Source organism: Glossina fuscipes, unplaced genomic scaffold (genome assembly GCF_014805625.2).
Source record: "Glossina fuscipes isolate IAEA_lab_2018 unplaced genomic scaffold, Yale_Gfus_2 0, whole genome shotgun sequence".
Taxonomy (NCBI): domain Eukaryota; kingdom Metazoa; phylum Arthropoda; class Insecta; order Diptera; family Glossinidae; genus Glossina; species Glossina fuscipes.
Window position 1 is genome coordinate 8465932 of NW_023998414.1, and position 26660 is coordinate 8492591.

A 26660-nucleotide genomic window follows, 5' to 3' on the forward strand; every position below is an offset into this window, starting at 1 on the left:
AGTCCCTTCTTCAGGGAACCGTTTACTTTAAAAGTGCCTTAGGTTGATATAAATCGGGAATACGATATTTATGTGCTTAACCGATTTTAATATCAACGTAATATTATTGAAGAATCATTGCCTTAGTAAAGGGTGACATTATTCTGTGCGCATTAAAAATGAATGAAAAAAGGAAAAATTAAAAGATTTAGCGCTGAGTACGTAAGAATCGCAACTACCCTGTCAGTGTTTGCGAGTTCACATCCAAGTGCGATAGAATTTACTTTGGAATCGTAGATATAGCAACCGTTTAATCGGTGAACGGCTAACACTTACCGAGTCCACTAAGACTGCGGCGTCTTCCACATCTCTTTAAAATAACACAATTATAAAAAAAACCGAAAAAGACTTATCCTGCCTTTGAATTTCAAAGAAGAAGAGGGATATGATTGCAGATATATTTAAGATTTCTCTATATGACCCCACTCACCGTACCGCTGTAGGTCGCAATCCTTCATCTGGAAGAAGAAATCCAAAATATTCTGAACATACCTACGACTTAAAACCTAAAATAAATATCGGGATTGCATTTTCTTTTAAATATTTATTTGTATAGAAGAAAAATGCAGTCAACTAATTTGTTTATTTATTGTCACTTTTGAAAAAATCGAAAAATCCAGTTGAACGCTAATCGGAGGACAAACGGATAAAAATTGAAGCAGAAAGCGATGAGGCAACCTTGCGAAAACATGGTTTGGAGAAAAAGTCGCAGCCTACTTTTAATCCTACGTGGCCCGCCCGATTCAAGATGCTATTGGTTTAAAACCTTCGAACATTCCGTTCACATGTGTGGCTTCGAAAAGTATTCCGTACTTGAAAATAGGTTTCCTGCACAGTTTTGAACATTTTCATGCTTTTTCTTTTTCAGCTGAGCTCAAATGAAATCCACTTCGTTTCACTTCGTTTGGAATAAAGTAAGTAAGACTTATAAGCACTGTCAGGACCTTATATTTCGGCGAGAACGGCAATAATTTCCGTAAAATATACAAGAGTGAAAGTATTATTTACGATGTTTTACTATAAATTAAAAACTAATAATGAATTATTCAAGTGTTAATAGAGTGCCTATAATCGGGAGAAACGAATAATAGAATAGTGGAAAATATTATAAATATAAGGGCTTAACATATGTAATGGCAAAGTATTGCGAAGAATAGTCGCGTGTTAACGTCCAACATTAAAGCCTAAACTAGTGAAAGTATCGATCAACTGTTTATATCAGCATAACTGGGTGAATAAAATAATAAACATTTTCACTATCCTATTTAAGTAACTCGGTGGACCGATGTTATTTACATTCGGCTTATATTAAACTGTTTGGCGATAATATTTGGGAATTATTGGGAATCCTGGTCGTGTGAAAAGTCAGGCAAATATTTTCTTCATAGTCAACGCATCTTTTACAAATCAGTTCAGTTGTTCTGTTTTGATCGATGAGCTCTTTGCCAATTTTTGTGGGTAAATACATTACCATTACGACATCATTGCAAAACTTTTTCCGTCTTTTAAGCGAAAAAAAAAACAGTTTCAAGTGATTTTCATATGTCTGTTGTTTCACGACTTAATACTGACTAAGAATATATGTACTTTATAGCATTTGTGAATATTCCTTTTGGATTTTGCAAACATATTGCAAGACTGAATATAGCTCGTTCCTGCGGTGATGGGTGTAAGAACACTTGCATTAATAATTTTTTTCGATTTTTCTTCTTTTTTTTTTTTTCGTTTTTCTCTTATCCAAATAATCTATAAAAAAATTTTCGCAGAGTAAATAGATAGAAGTCATGTCGCTCCGGGAAAGTTCGCCAGCGAACAGTTCAGTAACTGGAGTTTTATTTGAAAGTGACGCCGATACAGCCGATGGTGCCTTGTCCGCCGATATATCACAATTGAAAAAAGCGGAAAAACGCGAATTTAAATTAGTCTGGCGCAATATAATACTACTCTCTCTTGTGCATTTGGTCGGTTTGTACGGTGTCTATCTATTTTTCTTTCACGCCAAATGGCCCACGCGATTGTTCAGTAGGTGTAAACAGCTTTTGAAACTATTGCTTGGCTAATTTATTTTTTTAAAAATTTTCGCAATTGTAGCGATTATCTTGTATTGGATGGGAACTGTAGCGGCTACTGCAGGCGCTCATAGATTATGGAGTCATCGCTCATATAAAGCAAAATGGCCGTTACGCGCGCTTTTAGTTTTTTTTAACTTAACCACCTTTCATTTTAGTTGTTTTCATTGGGCTCGTGATCATCGCGTACATCACAAATATGCTGATACCGATGACGATCCGCATAATTCCTCGCGTGGCTTTTTCTTTGCACACGTGGGTTGGCTTTTAATTGAGAAGCCTTCGAATGTTGTCGCCAAAGGTAAAAGTCTCGATTTGTCCGATCTATACGCGGATCGTATACTTATGTTTGAACACAAGTAAATTATTACTATTATTACAATAACACAAGTAAATCATATAAATTATTAACCCTTGCAGGTACTATTTTAAATTGGTGACATTACTTGGTTTCGTATTGCCTACGATTATACCCATGTATATGTGGAATGAGAGTTTCATTAACACTTTCTGTGTAGCCGTTGTGCTGCGATTGGCTATTGTCTTAAATGCTCAGTGGTCGATAAATAGTGTCGCCCATATGTTTGGTACACGACCCTATGATAAGTGAGTAGTGTATAATAATTAATGATTGTCAGTCAAAGTGCATTGATTCAGCAACATTCATTTAATAACAGGAACATTAATCCTACCCAAACTGTTGGAGTATCAATTGTATGTCTCGGCGAGGGTTGGCACAATTATCATCATGCCTTTCCATGGGACTATAGGGCTGCCGAATGGGGCGGTTCTTCCTTAAATTTAGCTGCCGCGTTTATCGAATTTTTCGCTAAGATAGGATGGGCGTATGACCTTAAAACTGTATCTCCAGAAATGATTGAAAGACGAGTAAAACGTACGGGTGACGGTACGCACGCGATTTGGGGTTGGGGTGATAAGGATCTAAGTCGAGAATCTAAACAAAACGCCATAGTTTTGAATAAGAGAGAGAACAGTAGTTAATAATAACAAAAAAAAAAAAAAGTTAAAAACAAGTAAGAAAATTACATTTGGTTGTGGCCGAATCTATTAATCCCAAAAACCTTTTTCTTAAAAACAAAAAGGAAAAATAAAATTTTGATATTGCATAGCATTGTGTGTGCGTGGTCAGTTTTTTCCATTTTTGTATAATTTTTGGTATCTTTAGGATAACGTATAGATGCGTGGGCATGCGTAGACATTTTTTTCCTTATACTTGTTGTAGTGTGTCTCGTCTTTACTTTTCGAAGCAGCGATGTTCTCAGTTTACGTAGTACTGTAGGTGTGTCCTATGACATACTATAATAATAAATGTAGTCAATGCAAAAGATCTTGACAAGAAGAAGAAGAATGAACGGTGCCAAGTCGTTTTAAGTTAAGTTTAAGTTTAATTTTATTAATATAACTATTACTAGAAGCATTAAAAATAAGAAATAAATTGTAGAGCAGAAGAAAAATTTATTTTTATACATTCCTTGAGCGATCCGTATTCGCTATCGTCCCGAAAAAAGCAGCAACGATTATGGAAACTCTACTAAGTTGGCCAATCGAAGAAGGCGCCACACTTATTGCTGTTTTATATAACAAAGTAGCAAATAATTAATGACTTTGCCGTGAAAGTCATAGAAAGAATAGAAAGCTATCCGCGCAACGATATGTTATCGATAAAAGTGACCTAATCGACTGCTTCTGTTGCTTGTAGCTAAAAGATGGCATTTTCTTATGGGTTTTTAAGTTATTGGATAGATTTTCCTTTAAATTAGGAAACCCTATTGATGCTATGCCGACGGATCACGAGCTTAGTCCGATGCCACAATCACTTTTATTGGATGAAAGTCATTTTCACTACAAACAACTACAACTTTAAGATACATTTAATCTAAACTGAACAGATTTGATACAAGATATACGGTAAAAATCAACAGCGGTATCGTTTAATCGAAACTTCGGAAAATTCTAGCATTGTTAGTCATACAACATATAAGGTTCAAATTGCTTGAAAACCACTTGAAAACCCCTAGACAAGCTTGCAACGCAACCTTGAAAATTAAAAAAAGTTATTTTTCTACCAAGTAAACCTGTTTGTTTGCTAAAGATATTAAGGACTTACATATGCTTGAGCGGCATCCAAAGAGGCAATATTGGGTACCTGGTGATGAATTTAATCGAATATATAGGAGAACGCACCACGGTGTGGGGACGTTGCTTGAAAACATTTTACGAAGATAAGCAGGAAATGTTTTTTAATTTTTTTTTTTTTTTTTTTCAAGTTTTCTTCTTCTTCTTCTTGTACAATATGTAATTTAATACTTTAATGATAGCTGTATACGTTATGATTATATCTTTTACACAAGCTGTGATAGGCTATATTAAGATTTTGCGAATATATTCAACTTCCATAATGGGGATGAGTATTAAATTATTTTTCCTTTTTGTTTTCTAAATATATGACTCATCCGTCACTAAGGGCATATCGACTAGGCCTATATAAGTAGGGTGATGGTTAGAAAGAAGCGGGCAAAGAAGGTATGAGTAAGGCCAAACGTTGGAAGCTATATATGTATCCCATCTGTATCGCACTGGGAATTTAATTCAGGTATGCCAATAGGATGCCGCACTTCGTATTTACTAGCGCAGGCCGTAGCTTTTCACCTTACAAAAATTACGTTTTCGTATGACAACAAGCTCTAATCTTTGGTATCATACGGCGAATAGCAATGAGGAATAATGGGTGCATTCTTTGGAAAAATTAACTTTAATACATTTACACAGGATCGATTGATTGAATTTTTGGGTTTATATACAGATTCTGATCAAAAGTGAGCGTTTATGTGGGAACATGATGCGATTTTTTATAACGAAAATTTCTAAATAATCGTATTGGTGAGCGTATTGGTCTAGGGTCTTGCGCGAATAAATCGATGTTCTCACAAGATACATGAACACAATTTACATTATACGTTTAAGAAATGGTAGGCAATAGTCATCCTACAAAATAGTTTATGTTACTCAGAAAGGTATAAGCAATTGATCGATAAGTTGAGGCAGCGATTTAATGCTCTATTCCTCTTAGACTGACTTGTGCTGACTCAAGCTATTTTACGAAAAGCAATCAGATAGTAAACTAGAAAAACTAAGAGGAAAACTAAAAAGCTCTTCTTCCAAATTATTTCTATTTGATTGATGCAGCACTTGACAGCACTTCAAGCATCCATTCTAGGTAAGTATTTTTTCGCGGAAAGTCCGGATATTTTTTTTTTATATTTTTTTTTTTATTTAAATGCCTGCAAAAGGAAACAAAGTAGTGGGCTAGTAATCGGCTAAATTTTTTCATATGAAGGTAAAGATCGTGGCTAAAAAGTATTGTTCAAATTCGTTTTTACCCCCCCTCCGAAAAGTACTTTTCGTAGGAATGACTGCAATCACATTCATGTTATCTTCGTTCGTTGTTTTGTAATCTTAACATTCTCGGAAATCGGCGGGATGGTGGTTAACTCATTCCAATAAACGTTAAAGGGAACGATGTGTTTGTAAGGAAATTGTGAAACTATCAATTGAATTGAGTCTCGCTAATCAATATTTCCTTTTACGTATGTAAATGAATATAAATTTGCAAAACGCAGACAGATAGATATGCAATGAGGCGTAATGCCTTCTGTGTGCTGTTAATGAGTAGAAAATAATATTGTAAATTATCATTATAAATGACATTTCATTCATTTTATTAAATAAATATTTTCAAAAGCGTACGCTGCCTGCCATCGAAATGTTTTTCCCAAAATATTATTTGCAAAATGTTGTTGATGTGTCTTCTGAAACACAACAAACGGCTGTGTATTGATATCAACTGACTCTATTTATAAGTAATTTACATATAAATTGATAAATATCATTAAGAGTTTTCGATATATATACAAAAATAGATAGAAAGTGTAATGATAAATAATAAATTTTTTCAACTAAAATTTAGATAAATAATATTGTAACATAAACCGTCTTTTATGAAGTTTACGCTGCTTTATGCATATTCTATTTACAATTTTTAAGAGATCTGTTTACAAATTATTTACAGAAACTTTTATTTACAACGCTGTAGTAGCTTCTAGTTCTTGTTCTCGTTCTCGTTCTCGTTTTCGTTCTGGTGCCGTCTCTTTGAACCTTAGTCGAGTCGAGTTCGCCTTGTGAAATAAACCAACAAAATTCGTACAATATTATCGGATATGTGTGCAGTGTTATCCATCAATTTTCTCGACTGGATATGATCTAATTTTTCTGACTTGAATAGAATGGAACTATGGATGAGCCTAGGAAATCTTTGTTAAGCGGGAATATGAAGCATATGCTGCTGCTGCTGCTGCTGCTATACATCCATATCCTTACTCTTTGACATATACACATATATGGAGTGACTGCTTGTATACACAACTGAGTAGCTATACCGTATAAAGACCAATGTCTAAGCTATGTATACATGGAGTTTCGGAACAAATACACGCGACACTTATTTCTCATAAAGCAAACAATTTCAATGCGTAGAACTGATTGTTACGCATAATAAATGAAGTTCAACATTTTTTTTTTTTTTTTTTTTTTTTTTTTTTTTGTTCTTTCGACCGAGTGAATACATTAAGCAAGGAATTTGCATTAAATTTTCTTCGACTAAAATGTAAATGGAAATGATTTCCACACTTCGAGACTAAGACAAGCCTTTGTAATTGGAAATGTTTTTTAAAAGTATTTGATAAGAGACTGAACAGTGATAGCGAATGATACGGCATACAGACGCCTTGATATGCAGCTGTTAGCTGTGTTTAGCACACAATGTGTGGGGTTTTAAATTTTGTGGAAATTTAATTTAATGCAAACGAGGACTTGTCACGACTTTAATTTTGTTATTGTCAAAAGCATTTCAACTACAAACGAATGATGTAATGTAACGAATTCTTCGGTAGTAAGCCGAATGAGACGATTAAACAATCTTGAATTTTTCGATAAGAGTGAACGCTTTAAAGATTTTTTGTTTTCGTTAAAAGGAGAAAGGCGCGTAAAAGCGCGGCATCATTCCGCAAATGTGCTTACAATTAATTTGAACGCATTATTAAATCGTCCTACATCGATATTTCTCTTCTTTTTTTTTTTTTTTTTTTTTTTCATTCATACACACATACACACGCATACAACTAGCAAGACCCAATTGCAATTGACAAAGGGACGTACTAACACCGAACGTCTACGGTTATGTGATAGACATTCAACGTTCACTGTAAATAATAACTAATTTGTTTTCGTTTTCTTTCCTTTTAGGTTAATACACTTGCAACCTTTTCTTTGCGTGGAAGAAAAAAACAAAAAAAAAAAACAAAAAAAAAATGAAAAGAAGAAAAGCATTTCAAAAAAATATTTACACCATTTCAAATGCTACACGACTTCGCGTGTACGTGTATATGAGATTGAAAGATGTATGTATGCATTTAAGAATTTGTGTATACACGTATTGTTACCAGATAGAAGTGGCAGTTGTGTATAACGTTGTGGTGTGCTAATGGTAGCGATGCTGCAAGTGATAATTGGTGCTAGTCAGACAGCATTGTATTGTTATCGTACGAGAATGCTGCCCGTAAATAGTTTTCAGTTTAAAGTCGGTTAAATTGTATGCTTCAGTTACTTTTTCTATTCTGGTATTCTGTTGTGTTTAGATTGTTGACAGGGTGCCAAATAGTGCCAAACACTCGAAATTGTTGCACAACTACCGTTTATCTTGCCCCTCGCCGCTTCGCTTTTATCAAAGGTTGTATGTGAAAAAAAAAGGAAAAATACAAAAAAAATACAAAAAAAATACAAAAAAAAAATACAAAAAAAAAATACAAAAAAAAAAACAGACTTGACTAACAACTATATAGCTGAGAAATTTTTTTCAAAAGGCAAAAGAATGCACAAAACAGAAAATAATCAAACAAAGTAGTAGTGCTAGTAGTACTGACGTGGTTTCGACCAGCAACAACAGCAACAACAACAAAGCTTTGAAAAATTGTAAAGTTACGCAAAATGTTTAGAATTCGTGATGGTTGCAAGCACGCATATTGCCCCTTCGATGTTATATAACTCATAAACCTACAGCCTTGTATACAGTCACACACACTCACGTGCATATATATTACACTTCGAATTATATTTACCAATAGATATAATCGTATCGTAAGTCATAGTAGTAGTGTTCTATCATTTATACTTACATAGATATTGGCAAACAAACTTATTGGAAGAAAATATTAAACAAGATTTTATTTATCATACTAAGGATGATCCAAGTATTTTAAAATGAACAACAACAATGGAAAAAAAAAAAAAAGAAACAAGAAGTAGTCGCGCAATCTTTGCAGAATCGCAAAGAGTAGAGTAGAGTAGTTCAGGTACGTTGTAGATCGCTTATATCTCTCTCGGTAACGTGATTTTCATACTTTTTTTTTTTGCCCAAAAAGCATACAATCAAAGTTCAGTCATATACGTATGCTTGCCTTTATATAAAAACAAGAGTTCATTCTTAACAAAAACGAAAAAAAAAAATAATAAAAAAATAAAAAAAAATAAAAATAATAATAATAATCATCATCTGACCAAACTATCATGTTATGGTTTGTTCATACGAATACAAATATCCATGCATGCATGCATGCATGCCTGCCTTCCTGCCCGCCTGCCTGCCTGCTTGCTTGCCTGCTTGCCTGCCTGCTTGCCTGACTGTGCACACGGAACACCGTGTGTATCACATAACATACAATTGAAATGCAAATGTAACTGTTTTCCAGTGTGTGCATAATTTTTATTGTTTGTTATGCGGAAAAATGGATTTTGAATAGGCTTAAATATATGCATCCGTGTGACCTTTTCTCCGCACTTCGCAAACACTTTCTGCATAATATTTCATAATAGCTACAGAGACGTAAAGTGCGTGCTTAAATTAATGTTCAACATACATCTTCAGATTTCCATACAGCTTTTACAACTGCTTCAATGTCCATTATATCTACCTCTCTCTATCGCTCTCTCTCTCTCTCTCTCTCTCTCTCTCTCTCTCTCTCTCTCTCTCTGTCTCTCTCTCTCTCATAGTTTAATTTTCTTCTTTTTTTTTTTGATTTCTGCATAAATCACATATATATATATATATATATATATATATATCGCATATATATATATGTATATCTATTTTGGAAAGTTATGTAAAAATTCTTCATGAAAAAATCGAGAGAAATATCTTTTATACGGTTGACGATTATCATATGTGTTTTTGTTTCTTTTTTGCAGTAGCCACAGGACACAGCAGAAACTAAGCTAAATTTACTTAGGTTCAAAATAAAACCATTTTCAAATCCTAGATATAAGTTGGTACTTGTCATGCTATTTAGCTAAAAAAAAAGGTTGCTTGGACAAAATTATATCTTTCGCGATAATTCTCTTGTCAAATTCATATCAACTATTCAGACCCTACAGCATCTGCTGCCAAGTCTGTGTTCAAATTTCAATGCAGTAGACTTCACTCCGGTCGTAGCTATTGTTAGTGCTCAGTCGGCAAAGGCATAACCGATTAATCGATTGTGCGTATTTTCACTAGGCTACGGTCACTGCCCTATCTCTGTTTCTTTAATCACTTTCTCCCCGTCATCGTCACCGTGCTCGACAGATAGGTGATGTAATCAAAGTGTATTGGTCGTAATATAAGTAAAAGAAATGTCAACATTTCAGAGCTGCTCCAAACATCGTTTGGCCGTTATAGCAGGATCCAAATAGAGAAAGTGAATCCGTCCACTTGAATTTCAATCAAGTTTCTAAATACTTCTGCAGGTCACAGAGCTAATCTCCAACGATGATCGCGACTAGCAGTCTTCTTCGCGCGCGATCTACTTAAGGAAAAATTGAAGATTCTCCAATAGCCATACTATAGTCAGGCAATTGTCGATCGTAGACAACTAGCAGGAACAATTTTCGCAAATATATCTGATGAACCATAAAATATATTCCACCCAACTAGGCGTATCGTGTAATAGTCTCATATCGTTTGTTCGATATTTTTACGAAGATGATAACCAATCGTGTTAGTCTTGACTTGCTAAAGGCTGGAAAGTGTTTTTAAAAGTAGAAAAGTCAGAATGGCCGGCTTAACACGGAAGCTTCCATATATATTGTTTTTTGCTTAACAGTAATATTGTTATTGTTTGTTATTCATTATTATGTCGCACCGTGAAATGTCCGTTGATATTAAGAAATAAATATATTTATGTTATATAAATTATATGACTTTTATAGCGAAAGCTTGGTGGGCAGTTGTAATAAAAGACCAACAACAGTATGAGACGTGCAAAGAATTTTGAGTAAGAGAGAAAAACAAAAACAAAAAGAAAAATTATCCGAAAATTTTAGTGGATATCTAGAATAATACAGAGTGCTTAATGTATGTATGTATTTTCAATGAATGTTAATTTAGGCAAATCGAGGTCACTCATAAACATCTCAATAACTATCTACCCATTTATTTTGTTAGCATTCATGCTGTTTTCAACCATTAATGTTGACATTTATTTAGTCGCTTTTTGTTATAGCGCTGCTGGCCGTTCATTGTGAATAGATTTTGAGAATTATATAAATGAAGTCTTCATCATTTTTCTTTGTTGGTTTTTGTTGTTTGTTTGATTTGAATGCCAAACCATGCTCTTTAATTAGTGAAATTGAAATTGATTTTATGAAAGAGCTTTTTGCTTGATAATGTTTTTTATTTACTTTAGCTTTTTGTTTTATAATATCGGTGATGATGATGATGATGATGATAATGATGATAATGATGATGATGATTATAAGATAATAATTATCATGATAATGATGATAATTATGATGATGTTGATAATGATGATATTGATGATATTGTTTGATGATGAAAATGATGGTAATATGGACGATGGCGGGATTAAAGTTTTGCAAAAGGGCTTTACAACAAAGCTGTTATTACATTGTGATAATCAAGCAAAGTGTCTTTATTGCTAGGAAACCCGAAACGTAATACGATAATAGATAATATAATATAAGCAATTGAAATAACTGCTCACTCCTTTCACATTCTTCTTTTTTTTTTTTTGCTTTCTGTTTTTCAAAATATCCATAGAACATTTTTCGGTTGCCATGCCAAGGATAATCGCTTTACTATACATTATGAATAGTTAATATTTATATATAGTTAATATTTATATATATAGGAAGGAGGTATGTACAAAATTTGAAATTTCCTAATTTTACATAATTTTTCATATAGAAATTCTTTAATCACAACAAAAACAACAAAATATGTTAGATGAATTTTAAGCGAAGGAAACACGTTCTTCAATTAACTTTAAGAATAAATTCCTGAACTCTATGCTAAATGTTATTAATTTTAAATAAATTCATTCTTTCAATTATTTTCGACAAGTTGTCAGTATTTTATGTTTAATTCGTGAATTACAATCAAGACCATGTGCAATACATTTTAGCTTCGAGAGGTAAACATATTGCTCAATAAATTCGTACGAAGGACATACGGACGTAATGATTTTCAGATGGTAAAAATCTTTAAAGCGAATTTTTCAAAAATTTGATAATACTCCGACCGATTAATTTACAAGTTGAAGTTGTTCTTGTGATAATATCTATATAGTATCCTACGAACTTATTGAGTGAAACGTTATATGTAATGCACAAATTTTCATAAGCGAACAAGTAAAGATCGTTGTATTAGCTGAAATTGCTAATGCAATTGCATATTGAAGACACTTGAGAGCTGGTAATGACAGAGCAAAATGATTGTGATTCCTTTCACATTGCACGGGGCAGGGAATTATCTGTGGTTTTACCATTTTACTTCTATCGGAAATCACATGCTGGGCAGGATCGAAAAGGAATTTATTGAAAATTTTGGAATATTTAATGGCAAACATTCGTCAGTAACGGCTAACGCGGACATAACGTACACACTTATTAACCGTTAACTGCAATGTTTAAACTTCAACATAAAGCACAATTTACTTTGATGCATTGCTTGCATTGTTTTCTATTTGTTTACTGAAAATTCAATCGATAAGGAAATTTAAAAGTCGATGAAGTGTACTTTGAAATCTGCAATTGGTCGGAAATGCGGAAATTCATGGTCGCTTATAGATAGAATAAGTAGACTAAGTACCTGGAATTATTTCATTTACTTTCAGAAGGTAAACGAGAAAATTTATATATTTACTCTACCTACTACACTAACGTTTCAATTAAATATTTCGTAACCAAAAATAGTCCACCTAATGAACGAACTTAACTTTAATTAACCTTTGGCTATCATAGTGAAGCTTCTTTTTATGTTTTATATTTTTCCTTTGATTTCCTTTCTTTTTTTTTTTTCTTTTTTTTCTATGCCCAAAAAATTTTTTAATAAAATTATGGGAAGAGAGAAAACCTATACAATTGAAACATGCAGAAAGAAAAAACTGAAATAGGAAAACACAAAAGAGCAAAAAAAAAAAAAAAAAAAAAAAAAAAAAAAAAAAAATATAAATACGAAAGGTCGTGATAGGAAACGAAAAAATGGCCAACAAAAGTTTTTGAAAATAGCCAGAAAGTTCAAATGGAAATCGACGTTTACGTAGAGAAAGTGAAGGCAAATTAAAATAAATAGCATTTTAACTGAAATTTGATTTGAAGTTGAAAAGAATTCGTTCCTTTTTTTTTTTTTTGTGATTTTTCTGGTACTCAAAGTTATTTTGCACAAGGCAAGGTTTCAAAGGTTTTTACCTTTTTTTTTTTTTTTTTTTTTAGTTAACAAATAACAAAAACCCTTCGAAAGGAAGAGAAATGCGAGAGTGTGCGAGTGCGAAAAAGAGGGGGTGGGTAAAAGCTAGTGGAGAGAGGGAAGAAGAGAAGGCAAAAAAAAAACAACAGTATTTGAAAAATCAGTGTTTGTATCTATAGATTATGAAAACAGGATGCTTAAGCAAAAACGGGCGCTGTACTGTCTCTAAGTACATTTCGATTCAGCAATTTTTGCTTATACATCCGTTTCCGACAAAGCTTCATTTTAATATCCGTTCAATATGTATGTTTGCACCTACAAAGGTTAAACACCAAACCGACAAATGCACAAATTTCGAGAAGGCAGGTAAGGACACAAAAAAAAAAAAAAAAAAAAAAACAAAAAGGCATATGTTCTTATTGGACGATGTATGCAGCACATGAAAATATGAAAAAGCAAAAATGTGCTTATATAACACTTACAATGCCTATTCTATAGCCATAGCTAAGCTAACAGAGAAAAACCAAAAAAAAAAAACCTCACAAAAAATCAAGAAAAAATAATAAAACGCTATCGTCATTGGATGGGATCACAATTTCTCACTGATGGAAAAGATAGAAAACGAAATTGTATGATTGCTTTTAACGTCTGCTTACATGCATTCATGCATATCATGCATGAATATATATACATATATATATATATACGTAATTTTGTGGATAATGTAAAACTAACACCGCGCATCAACGTTGTTTACCTTCATGACATTCTTTCATTCGAAGCGATATTTCGCAATGCTGCAATGTGCTTGCCGTTCGCGTGCATGCATATGCATAAGAACATCATTTTGCTTGTAATACAACTAATCTCGATCAATCAGCACAGATTTGGGTTTTATTAAAGCTTTTAAGAAGCTTTAATTTTGGTGTTGTTACTTGTTTTCTTTCTTTTTTTTTCTTTTTTCCCTTTTTTTTTTTTTATTGAACGTCAGCACAGGACTGTTATGCACGTCTAACTATATGGATGATTGCTAACTTATCGGGGGAATATCTTCGTCATCAAAAACATCATCGTTGTTGTCGTAATTGCCATCATCATCGTGATCATCATCATCATCATCGTTATTATCATCATTATCATGCTCTATAACTGGATACGTGATGTTTTTCCGTTAATGCAGCTGATATTTTGGTGTTTTATGGCCGCTGTTTTATTCCTGTTATTACACATCCATCCATTCATCCATTTATCCATTCATCCATCCACCCATTTATCCATCCATCCATCCATCCATCCATCCATCCATCCATTCATCCATCCGTCCATCGTACCATTCCTTTTCATCGTCGTAGTTAGTGAGTTTATCACTACGTGAATAGCAGAGAAGTGGAACGGCAGGTAGAGATGAGAGACTTAAATTTGTTTTTTGCTTTTATACATTGTGAGTGAGGTGGAGACTGAAAAATCTGCTTCTAAGTATATTTGTTTTTGGTATTTTACATCAGCCTTAACATATGCTAACAAATGTTGCTCATGGTTTTACTAAATAAGTACGTGCGTACACAATTTTGTTTTACTGTTGGTGATGATATACTCTCTCGGGATGTTCCCGCAGGACTTGCAAAATTCGATTTTAATTTCGTGTACCCTCTTGTTAACCATCCTTTGCTTTTACCTTAAATGAACAGATTTTTGTACTAAGTTTAAATATTAGAAACTTTATGCTTCTCTCCTCGTTATCCTCCATCTTCACTTCATCCTCCGCCATATATAGGCATGCATATATATGTATATGTACGCACATATGTCCTATGACTTTTTCTTTTAAAGGATTTAGAAGTTTCATTTCAGGGATAAATAAAGTTTATCGTTTTATTTGCATCATTAAAAAAAAAAAAAAAAAAACACCTCACAAATCTTGCCTGTATATAAATATTTTTATATATTCTTTTATATAATATATATTTAATTATTTTACATTATGTAAATGATCCAAATTTCAGTCTATCGGTTTAAATGGCTTTGTATTTTTAATTAGTTAGAGGAAAAGATGAAAATGAAAAGAAATAAATAATAAATTTGTTGCTCTTAATATCCTTAGACGCTACTTCTTCACTAATAGTTATTCTGCCTGCTAACATTTTTCTTCAAATTCTTCTATATACATATAAAGAAATGAGATAAACATATCAATTTTCGAGTAATATAGTACAGGTCGCTTTGTAAAGGGACACAATCTGTCCAAAATTCTGCTTAGTTACGGATTATGGCAAATTTCGATCGAAATTGATAGGCACACGATTAATACAAAATGAAATTTTAAAGATTTATCTTTGCCTTAAAGCGAACATGATTTAGATATAGATAGATTGCAATAATTCCCACTGTAATATTTTACGTGGACGCCTGTAGTGTTTCTTTAGTTCCACATAGTAAATAAGAAGCGTGAATAATCTACCCATAGCGATGAGTTTAATTTCGATCATTTATTAAGTATTAGAATAGGATGCAAGTTTCCAGCTATTTTCTCGCTCTTGGCAAGACAACGCCTATTTAACATCACAATATTTAGTGGTCATGAAATCTCTCAAAGGGCCATTCCACGCTTTCAAGCCACAGCAGTTCTTCGCACATTTGTAACGCTAGTGAAGCAACTTTTCATTGGCCGCCTAATGGTTGGACTATTCATTAGCTTACACTGAAAGCCTTAGATTATACTTTGCTTCGCTATGTGCAGCCTTCAGTAATAGTCCTTGCAGTTTTCCAAAAGAGTTTCAATGTCTGAGCAGAAATATGGACAAAGACAACTAATTGCCTCAGTCAGCTAATTTAATTTAAATCCGTAATGGACCATAAGAGCGGAAAAGAAACCCTTCTAAAGACTCCTAATTAATTTTTTTATGGTCCATCCTGGTCAAAGCTTATGCTATATACTAAAGGCAAAGTAAATGTTCTAAAATTATTTCTTGATTAAGTATTTCAGAGCAGATCGGATACTATATATACATTTAAACGTTCGCAACGGGAATGCTCTGAAGAAATCATGGAAAAATTTAAACGCCTACAACTAACAAAAAATATTTGCGTATTGTTATTGGCTTTGCAATGTGTGAGGGAGAAGAGCACTTCGTGCTACCGTTTATCTATCTGACTTAATGCAAAATAAAGTACAAAAATAATTGTCTAGGAATAGAAATTGTTGTAAACATTAGGATTGAAAAGTTTTTTCATTGGAAATGGATGTCACACATAAGCAAATCTTATTCGAATATTACTTACTAATATTAAATGCTTTAAATATTTATTGAAATTTGCATACGAATCATACTTAAGCCATGTCTCAAATATATTTCGAGTATGGTTGAATAGTTTTTTAGAAAAATTAAATAAAATTTTTCAATTTAATTAAAGTAAAACCAACGAACTTCATTAGTGTAATGAATGCCTGTCTCTATGCGTATTCATGTGTTTGTGTATTTACGTAGAAAAATGTAAGTGGAATTGGGACAGTAACGCCGATGGCATAAATCTCACTTTGGTAGTTCCCAGACAAATTCATTAACATATACAAATACACATGCAAATGCAAACACAAAGAAATTATAACAAAGTGAAAATACTCTCAGGGCATTTTTTTGGTGAATGGTAAGTAAACGACGGACGGAGTTCATTAACTGGTACAAATAATATGAAAAATATTCAGTGAGAAAGATAGAGCGAGAAAAAAAAAAAAAAAAATAAGAGAAAAAGCAAAAAAGAAAAAAAAAAAAAAAAAACGACCGAGAAGAAGATTGCAGGAGAAGAAAAACATGGAGAGTTATTACCGCATCTAACGATGAGCATTCAAATATTGCCTTAGAAAGCCCTTAACAACAATAACTTGGGTACGGTAGGTCGTCTACAAGCACACATAAAACGTTCACTGGTTTTTCTACACTTTTAGATAAATTTTTACGAAAAATTTAATTTTAAATTTTGAGTTAAATTTCTTACATACCCTACGTACGGATAAATTGATTAAGATCGTTAAAGATCGTATCATTATTATTACCCGATTTGGGCAAATGAATTATGTTATCTTTTAACGCGTATTCGATAAAAATATTGAGCTTGACTTCAGTAGTCCAGCTTTTGAACGGATTAATTGATATAATAGCAAATTACATGAAGGAATCTTGATCACGATCAAGAATATTTTATAAAAAATTCTCTTCTTAAATAAATAATAATAACTTTTTTATATATGCATGATTAGCCATTCAGAGGATGTTGCTTATAAGCGTATGGGCGCAGTGATAATTAGAAATAATACTAAGTAAAAGGACGCTAACAATATTAATAAACAATAATAATAGTAAGGAGAAGAAGAAGAAGAAGAAAAAGAAGAAGAAGAGGAAGCAATAATTTTGAAATAGAATGCGAAAAATCTTTTTTGTTTCGTTCAACTTGAAACTCTCAACTTTTTGTTCATAACACCTCGTGTGGTGAGGGTATTCAAAATTTGCATATTTGTAATATGACGAAAAGTGGCCAATGCAAAAGCATTTTCTGAATCGATTTAAGCGCATCGGTTCGTTTATTTACGCATTCACGCATTTCGATGATCAATCTACAAATCACAATTTTCAACATTGACTTCTTTTCACCCTAGGGGGATTAACAGCTAAAAATTGATTGAGTCACATCATAACTGTGCGATTGCTCTCTATATAATGATCAATTTTGTAAAACGCCAACAAAAATCAATTGAAGGTTATATCTTCATTTACTTAACGATTATGAGAATTGCCAGTGGAATATGCGTGCAAATGAACCTTTACATGAGAGAACAAGATGAAAGTGTTGGAACTTGAGAGTGAAAAATCGATGCTTTGACTAATTAATTTACTGTGATAAGTTTGCACTGCATAGATTCGATATATGGTAAGCTACTCTTAATAAGGTGTGTTAACGCAATAGTTAGATGAGGTCAGGTGCGCCAGTTGTAAGATCGTCAGTATATTTGAAGCGTTTATTGAAGATATTTACCTCTAATTTTCCAACCGCATCTGCACGATAAGAAGAAAATCACACATGCGAATTATGCTTCATGTGACAAAAACGACCCCAGTCAACGTGAATTCGTTATGATGATCTAATCTCAACGGCTCTACATACCGATTTTATATAAGCAAAACGAGCTTGTAACTTCTCATGCCATCCCTGTATTCAAACATCGTAGTGTACCTATTCTTATCTTGTGTTCGTGGTAACGATCCTCCCAATTCTATCTTACGCCTGAACATTATCTTAAAATAGAATTTAACAAAAATTCCCATCAGATTTTATTACTACTGATCCTGATAATTGTATAATTAGTTAGGCGTGGCGATCTTGATCTATTGAATAGTATATGGGACAAGAGCAACTCGGAATTTATAAAAGAATAAATGAGATCGTCGAAGAGAGATCATCTTTGCTATGCTCCCTGCAATTAAGAGTTGAACCGATCGATAAAGTGAATATATTCACCGTTGATAGATATAATGGATTTTGGATTTTCGTTTATGCTTTACCATGCCCGAATATGGTTTATATATATATATATATATATATGTCTACCAAAAAGCTACAAATGAATTATAATATAAATTTCAAATATTCATCAGGCTTCACTACATTTGCTAAATTTGAAGCTAAGCGGGTGCATGCGTGCATCTGCTAAGCAAAATTGAAACCGCAGTATTTAAATACTTCATATATGTGTGCAATAGTTTGAAAAAGTTTTCATGCCAGAAATGGATTTTGGCAATATGCCCAAAATTAACATTTTACACAATCGCTAATATAATATATACATACATCCAAGCCTATAAATTTTACATGTGTGTACAGTGGAGTTTCTTCGAGAGCGATACATGTTTATTGTGAATAATTGTCACAATTCTTAGTCAATGAATTATTACTGCAAGTACATACATGCAAATTAAGAATCGTACGAAAGCATCCTGAAAATGGGTTAACAGCCGAATTTTGTATCGAGATTCTCTTCACTTTTAAAACTATCTTACGCGTGACACGAAGTTTGTTCAAAGTTACAGTAATAATTATAAATAAACTCAACAAAGCATAAATGCGGTTGACCACTACAGAGAAATTTTTCAAAACTCTCTTGAAAGTGAATAAATGTATTTCGAACTTGAATTCCTCAGATAACATAAGGCAATGAATGCGATCGCTTTGACAAGACAAGCAAAACAGTTATCAAATTTGCAAAACACTGCAATGAAACTCAAATTTTTAGAGTTTGCCTACTAGAGACTTTCTGCCAGAGTCCCTACCTTCTACTTCTACTCCTAAGATAAGTATTAATCGGACTCAAAGATTTTTAGTCGTCACCCAAAATTGTCCCGATAATGGAGGAATGAACAGTGTTTTTGATATGATGCATGCCCTGTTCGCCTAACACGTTGACGAGCAGAATAAAGCGAGAAAGATGTAAAGAGATGGTGGCCGCCGTCTAACGGGTGTATGCCCAAGCAGTAAGTGTTATGTCTTTGACTCTGAGTACTCGTTTGATAGCCACGACCGAAGTAAATTATTACGCACTGAACACTCATGTGATTCTCACCTACTCGGCTACGGAGATGGATTGATTGAACAGTGAACATTTCAGATTCATTTCAAGAGTGAAACTATTAATGTTTTGAAGGCATAGATAGAAAGTAAGTAAGTTTTTTGCAAATTGTGTTGCATTTCACGAGCTCTCCTCTGTTGTAACTAAGTTAACCCACTCCGAAGAATTTTGCAGGAACTGAATGCTAACTCGAAGCTTTAAGCAGGCATCTCTGCTCGATACACCGATCCTCCCCCGTTCTAAGAAATTTTCACTTTTTTTCCATCCCAATGTACTCGTTTCAGGTATCCATAGTACAAGTTCAAGTCCAACAAAGTTATCCGATAACTCCCATCCCAGACTTCATTGTAAACTTTGCCACATATTGTAAAGCTACCCCATCTTTTAATTGCGAACATTTGCGCACATCGTTGTTATAGATTATTCTTCGATATTCCTCTCGGTCGAAATTTTAAGAATGAAATTGAATAGAGTCAAGTCCTTTTAATTCGATCTGCGGACAGTGTTAAAATAGTTGCAAATCTCTTCCTCTTGGTGAAGTCAAGGCTACTTTCAGTCATTACGATCGCTCATGGGGCTCGCGCACTGTCGGCTAGCGATCAGCCCGATACAATTTTTAGACCATTGCTCTTCGTCAATGAGACGATGATACTTGATGTGCGCGTCCCATCAATACAATTTAAAAATTTTGCATTATCTTTATGGCTTGGCTCGTATACGTTATACTAGACAACCGACAAAAATCAAAAGTATTTTTGCATATTTTTCTCATTTCCCCAGGCGCCAGTTGTTCAATAATTTTTATCATAAACTGGTGCGAGCACAAGTCTCAATATTGAATGTTATTGAATGTTTTCTTCGTTTTTAATTCTTGCAAACGTTCGTCTTAAGCATAAGAGCAAGGAGCACGCATCAATTCTACCATAAATTCGTTTCATCATCAGAAAAGAATAATTTTGCTAAACTAGTTTATAAGAAAGTTTAACAACTAACTAAATAGTTGAAGCGAAACAAGGCTGACGTATAAACTTTACCGTATGAAAACGCAAAATTTATTAGAGTAAAGGCAGGCACTGGCAATGGTTTAGTGTGAAACTCTTCTTTCCTTTTTTTAAGCATTGAGCATCAATCTCGTTTAGAGAGACGGAATTATTTTTTAATTAATTAAATAAGCGATTCGGGATAATTGAGTTAGTTATCTATCTAAATTCGATGAAAAATTCTTCAAATTAATCTTTCTTTCCTCTTACATAAGTAAGTTGCAATTAGGTATGTATTGTTAACTTTACCTCTTGGAAATCTATTTGTCTTTTAAAATATCAGTAAAAACAAAATGAATTTTATTCTAAAAAAAAAAGTTTTGTGTTTCATTCACACCACGACGACTTTTTTTTTTTTATTATTTTCCCTTTTTTTTCACAACAAGAACAGTAGAAAAGAAAAAGAATCGAATTATTACGCGATTTGATAAGTGGCAAAGTTCATGCGGAAGCTTTGCTTTCGAGCGAGACCATCGTTATACAACAAATTGAGTCTGCCAGCTGACCATTTTATGATAACTACAAGAGCAACAAAGAAATAATTTCATAGGACCTATAAGGAGGAAAAGAAAAAAAAAAAAAAAAAAAAAAAATATTTATATTTTAATAAAAAAGAAAAAAAAAAAAAAAAAAAAAAAAAAAAAAAATATGTATATATGTATATATAAGCGAAACTCGCTTTAAAATTCACATAACAAAGCTCAGCTATGCCAAGTTCTAGTTACTTCTCATTATTGTAGGCAGATTCAAATCTCAGTGCGGTAGAGCGTATCAGCAAAGACATAACGCTTACCGATTCGCCACCCCATCGACTAGGCTAATGTCACTCGCATCACCACCGTCTCGTTCTCCTTCCTCGCTTTTTGCGCATCACTACGGTGACATGTTCGACGTGTAGGGAACAAACTCAATGTATCATTAGCACTTGGCGAGGAAACGAACAATTTTATGCTAATATAGCCGATCATTAATTGCACTAAAAGTAGGATATTGTCGTGACGACAAATTCGTGTCTGTATGTATCATAGAAGAAACATTTAAGCAATTAAAAGAGATTGGTAAAGTTGTTTCTCTTCTTTTTTTTCTTTTTCTTTTTACTTCATGAACACAATTGCGATCGAAATTATGTCAAAATCTCTACCTTATCCTCTATAAGCTTGAAAAGGAACGTGATCGGCATCCGCTTGAATTCTGGGATTTGTTGGAAGGGTTTCTTAATTTTCAGATGGTTCGTAGCATTCAAGTAACACTACACTTTGCTCGTCACTTTTTTAAATTTTATTTTTCTTAAAATAGATAGATATTCATTCTATCAGTAATAAATAAAAAGTTTTTTGCACAAGTAAATATTTGTTTTACTGTATATGTCCTTACAATAGATTTATTGTACATTGAAAATAAACCCAAACATCAACGTATATATCTACATATTTAAGCGTACATACATACGTTGAGTTTCCAAATATAACAGAAAATAAATAAATAAAAATATATACAAAAAAAAAAAAAAAAAAAAAAAAAAAAAACGAATGAAAAGGAAAACAAGATGAGAGAAGCCATAGAAAATATAAAATTAAATTTTATGCGATGAGTGTTTGTATAGGTGACTGGTTGTTAGTGTACACACATGTGAATATGCATTCATGTGATCGTGCTTTGGTCGAATTGTGTGGGACTTGGTATAATCTTTTAAATTGAAAATTAAAAACGACAATTGAATTATACCAGACGAAGCATTGAAAAAATTAAGCTTTACACAAATGCCCAGGCTAACAAAACTTTTTCTTATTCTGTCTGTGTATGTGTATGTGTATTTATTTATGTGTACACACTTGTGTGTATATAAGTACTTATAGGTAAAGCCTTTTTACAACATGTAAATTGTATAAATCATAGCATGTAGCGAGCAGAGCAAGCAGAGCAAGCAGAGTAAGCAGAGCAAGCAGAGTGCATGCGCTAGTCTTGAGGCAAAACTTCCACTTCTGTTCTCTATTAGTTTCCCGTAAAGTTAAATTTATAATTTATTTAACACTCACATACAATCGCACACGCATACAATTTCTTCTTTTTTTTTTTTTTTTTTTTAGAGAGAGAGTGGCTTACAGTTAGATGTTATGTTAGCGCCATAAGCACAATTCCTCATATTCGCTTTTGCATCTTCATTTTCTTCTCCAATTTGTAAGAATTTATGGATGCATGTTAGCGTTATGTAGAAATTAACAAAAAAAAAAAAAAAAACAAAAAAAAACGAAGAAATTTCAGTAGTAGTTAGCACAATTTATGGTTAACATTTTTCGTTTAAAATATGTGCATGTGTGTGTGTGTGTGTGTGAAATCAACATTTTGCGTTTTTTGAAAGTTTAAAAATAAATATAAAATTAAAGAAAGAAAAACTGAGTTGAACATCATTCATATCCATGACCTCGGCACAGAAACTGCAAATTTTAAATTATACAATAACTTGAGGGAAATTTTTCATTCAATGTGTATGTGTGTGTGTGTGTGTGTGTGTGTGTGTGTGTGTGCGTTTATTTTTTGCATAATAAATAATCATCTTGTTTCGTTTGCATAATTTTATGCATGCATATAACAAAGAATAAAAGATTGCGTCAAACTCAACAGTTGAAAATCTTCTTTGGCCAGTTTAATTAGGTTTGGATTGTGTTCTCGCAATCAACATAATCAAAAGTGTATTAAGAACAAGATGAGAAGAAGAAGCAAATGAAAAGAATAATAATGAATGCTAAATGTGATAGCATCGCTACCTTTCAATGATTATTGATGGAACATCTTTCGTTGATATGATATGCGATCAAAGGCTCTATGCTGGACGCTTATCGATCCCGAGCATGGCAAGAGATAACTTCGCGTCTCAGTTCATCGAATCAAGAGACTGTTTGACGCAACACAGTTAAGCACTCAGTTATCGTCAGCGAGCGTGAAACGTATTCCGGTCTCTGTACTGTGTTGTTCCTATGAAATGCTAGCTTCTGACCACAATTGCTTTAGCTTGTAGGGAAAGTTTCACAAATGCAAGCCATTGACATTTATTTAAGCAAACTAACAAATATTTATCAAATATTAAATCTATGTTAAAATATATAAAACAAACTCAAATATATTGGGTTGTTCGGAAAATAATTTCGGTTTGGTGTTGTTTCGCCAAAATGGCAATCGATTTGCATCAATTAGTGCTTTTTCTGTTTATGACATCAATGTAATCGGCTTGAATTGATTTTCCAGAATATGATGCACTGATGACACTGCTAATTTCAATGCTGACGGAAAGAATTTTTACAAACCAACTTTGGCATTGTCATTCCATCAATATATTCGTTTCATACAAATTTCGATATTATTTTTCTTTCTTGAACAGTACTTTTGACCTTTCGTTAAAAAAAAAAAAAAAAAAAAAATGAAATGTTACGCCAAACAACACTTGTTCAAGGACAAACTTTTCTCTATCATCTATTAAATACAATACATTATAAATGCCCCTTGAGTGTGAATATCTGAAACTGAAATTCACTAAAACTCTCAATTCCTCTGTTGAAGAAAAAAAAAAACAAACGGTATAACTTTCCTAACAAGCTAATATTTTTGATGCGAAAGTTCGGTCATGTGTAATGCCTTTTAAAATATTGCCCATGGAAGATCGAATAGCTAGCTGGCTAGGCGAACTTAAACCATTTAATTAATATTGTAAATGTATATCATATTTACGGACGTAAGGAATTTCAAAAAAAAAAAAAAAACCGGAAACCTCAGCTCATTTCATTTTATTTACTTTTTATCAAATTAGATAAGAGCGGCGATTGAACTTTAACTCTTTACACTTTCTTTCACTCGCTTCAGATATTTTTCATGCTTCTTAGTTTTTATTAAGTTAAAGCTTAACTGATTTCGTTCAAAAGTTGACGTTTCCTAACCTAGTTCTAGAGTTGTATTACGAGTACTTTGAAAGCATTCGATGAGTTGAAAAGTTCAAAAAGCAAGTAATAATCAGAAAACAAAGTCCTGCCGGCCGGGGCCATAGAAGTATTCGTAGCGATTAAGCTAATTGCAATGCAATATCAATACGTTCCATTGATTAGAGGTAAAAACAAAAGATTTTCTTCACAATTGAAACTCAAGTTTGTCATATTATGTGAACCGATATTTTAAGCTGACGCAGTCTTTCTAAACTCAGTTCTTTTAGAACATTTGTAGTATCTTGCTTTAAGTTTAGGTTTAGGTGTAGGTGCTTTGCACGTTCATTAGTACAAGGCTACGGGTATTCAAAAGTCATTTTATATTTTTTTTTTATGATATTTTTAAAAAAAAAACTTTTTTTATTTTCAGCTCACTGCTTACCGCTTTCGAATTCCTATGCTGACTATGTGTTGACTGTGTATTCGAAAATTTCTTACACTAATCGCCGTGTCGAGGTAGACGTGAGAGTATGTTGTTTGCAACAAGTAAAATGGTCCACAATTAAACGAGGCACTATACGGTAAATGATCGAAACATCCGTCCGATCCGCTTAACATAAGAACCAATCGAGAGAGATTCTTGTTCTTTTATTCTTGTGACATATTGTATGGACTCCAAGATTTCTTGGATGAGGGAAGCCGAAGAGGGAATTACCGGAACCAGATGGTCGGGATGGTTTTAGCTGCAATTCAAGCATTTTTTCAATAAAAGGACAGAGTCATATCTGCATAACCAGTCTATTGATCAAGAAGTAAGCTCAACTTGCTAATCTACTCGCCAATGATGGCTATTAGAAGAGACGACGACGATAAGTTAATTCGCGAAAGTAAGGCAAAATTTTTATAAAAAATTTTCATTATTTAACTCTTCCTAGTTCCCTGTAGTCAGTTTATTATGAGCGCTTTTTATAACTAAGAACGTTTCAATTATATCGTGGATGCATATTAGGGGAAACAGTTAAAAGATAAACGCTATAGAAAACCGTTTATATAAACATACAACAACAATTGCTTTTTAGAAAGTTTACTTGTTAAGAAGATGTTACAAAATTTGCCAAGTTTTAAACATAAAAATTTATACAGCAAATTAAACTAACCAGTAAACAATGGTTGTAAATTGCAAAAACACTTTAATGACACTTATGTGCACCCGAGGCCCATGAACTTTGTAAAAGAAGAAGGCATCATCAAACAAAAACAACACATATAAATAGGCTAAAAAAATAAAAAAAAAAAAACAAAATAAATATATATATATATATATGTGAAAAAGAGGAAGAAAAAGAAGAAGAAGAAGAAGAATATGATGAAAATGAAAAAGAAGAAGAAAACTAACCGTTTCAGTATAGTTTGCGTATTCTTGTTATGAGAGAAGTTGTTCTATGAAATTTTTATAAACGTTAAATGTTTAAATAATAAACAGCAACAGCAAGAATAAGAACTATGTACACATATATGAATAAAATATAAATAAGATTCAAAGTCATAAGCCATCAAAACTTAAAGGCAGAAGAAGAAAGTAAACGAGCAAAAATCTAAAGGAATAGTAAAGTAAAGAATGTGTAGAGCATAGCAAAGCCCTTATGTTACGGTTATATAAACACGCAAGTATGCCAAGCTTAGCTATATGCATGCATGCAATGCATGCATGTTTATATAAATGTACCTATTTAAACAGGTGGTGTCTCGTCATTATTTAGCTCATCATGATTAAGATGAGGTTGAGGTTTAAGGCTGCTAACGTTCTCTTATATCCGTTAAATTGCATACAATTTTGCCTATTGCAGTTACCTAAAAAATATGGGTAAATAAAAAAAAAAAAAAAAAAAAACAAGAAGCAAACTAATTGCAAACTTTCCACAATCTTTACCAACAATCTGATCGAATAATCGAATTGAATTGAATTAGGAATAGTTGTAAAGGTGTTCTTAAAAATATATACGATTTGTCGGATAATTATAAAAAAAAAAAAACCCATAAGTAGGGCAACGAACGTTAAGCTGATGACATAATGGGAGACCCATTCTTGAGCTCTGAACTATAAAACTGCAAATGTTATAGTTATATATATATATATATATATATATATATATATATATATATATATAT

At 32.8% G+C, this 26660-nt stretch overlaps 2 protein-coding genes across 2 annotated transcripts in view; one reads left to right on the forward strand and one right to left on the reverse strand.

Annotated features, from left to right (window-relative positions):
- LOC119633831 overlaps positions 1 to 26660 on the reverse strand; it is a 296277-nt gene that overhangs the window by 98766 nt on the left and 170851 nt on the right. The gene's annotated exons all lie outside the window — the stretch shown is intronic.
- Positions 1184 to 3423, forward strand: LOC119633758 (acyl-CoA Delta(11) desaturase-like). The gene is made up of 5 exons (XM_038027520.1): positions 1184 to 1270; positions 1806 to 2061; positions 2131 to 2467; positions 2529 to 2714; positions 2786 to 3423. The coding sequence occupies exons 2-5, from the start codon at positions 1824 to 1826 to the stop codon at positions 3108 to 3110; spliced, it is 1086 nt and encodes a 361-aa protein (XP_037883448.1). The 5' UTR covers positions 1184 to 1270; positions 1806 to 1823; the 3' UTR covers positions 3111 to 3423.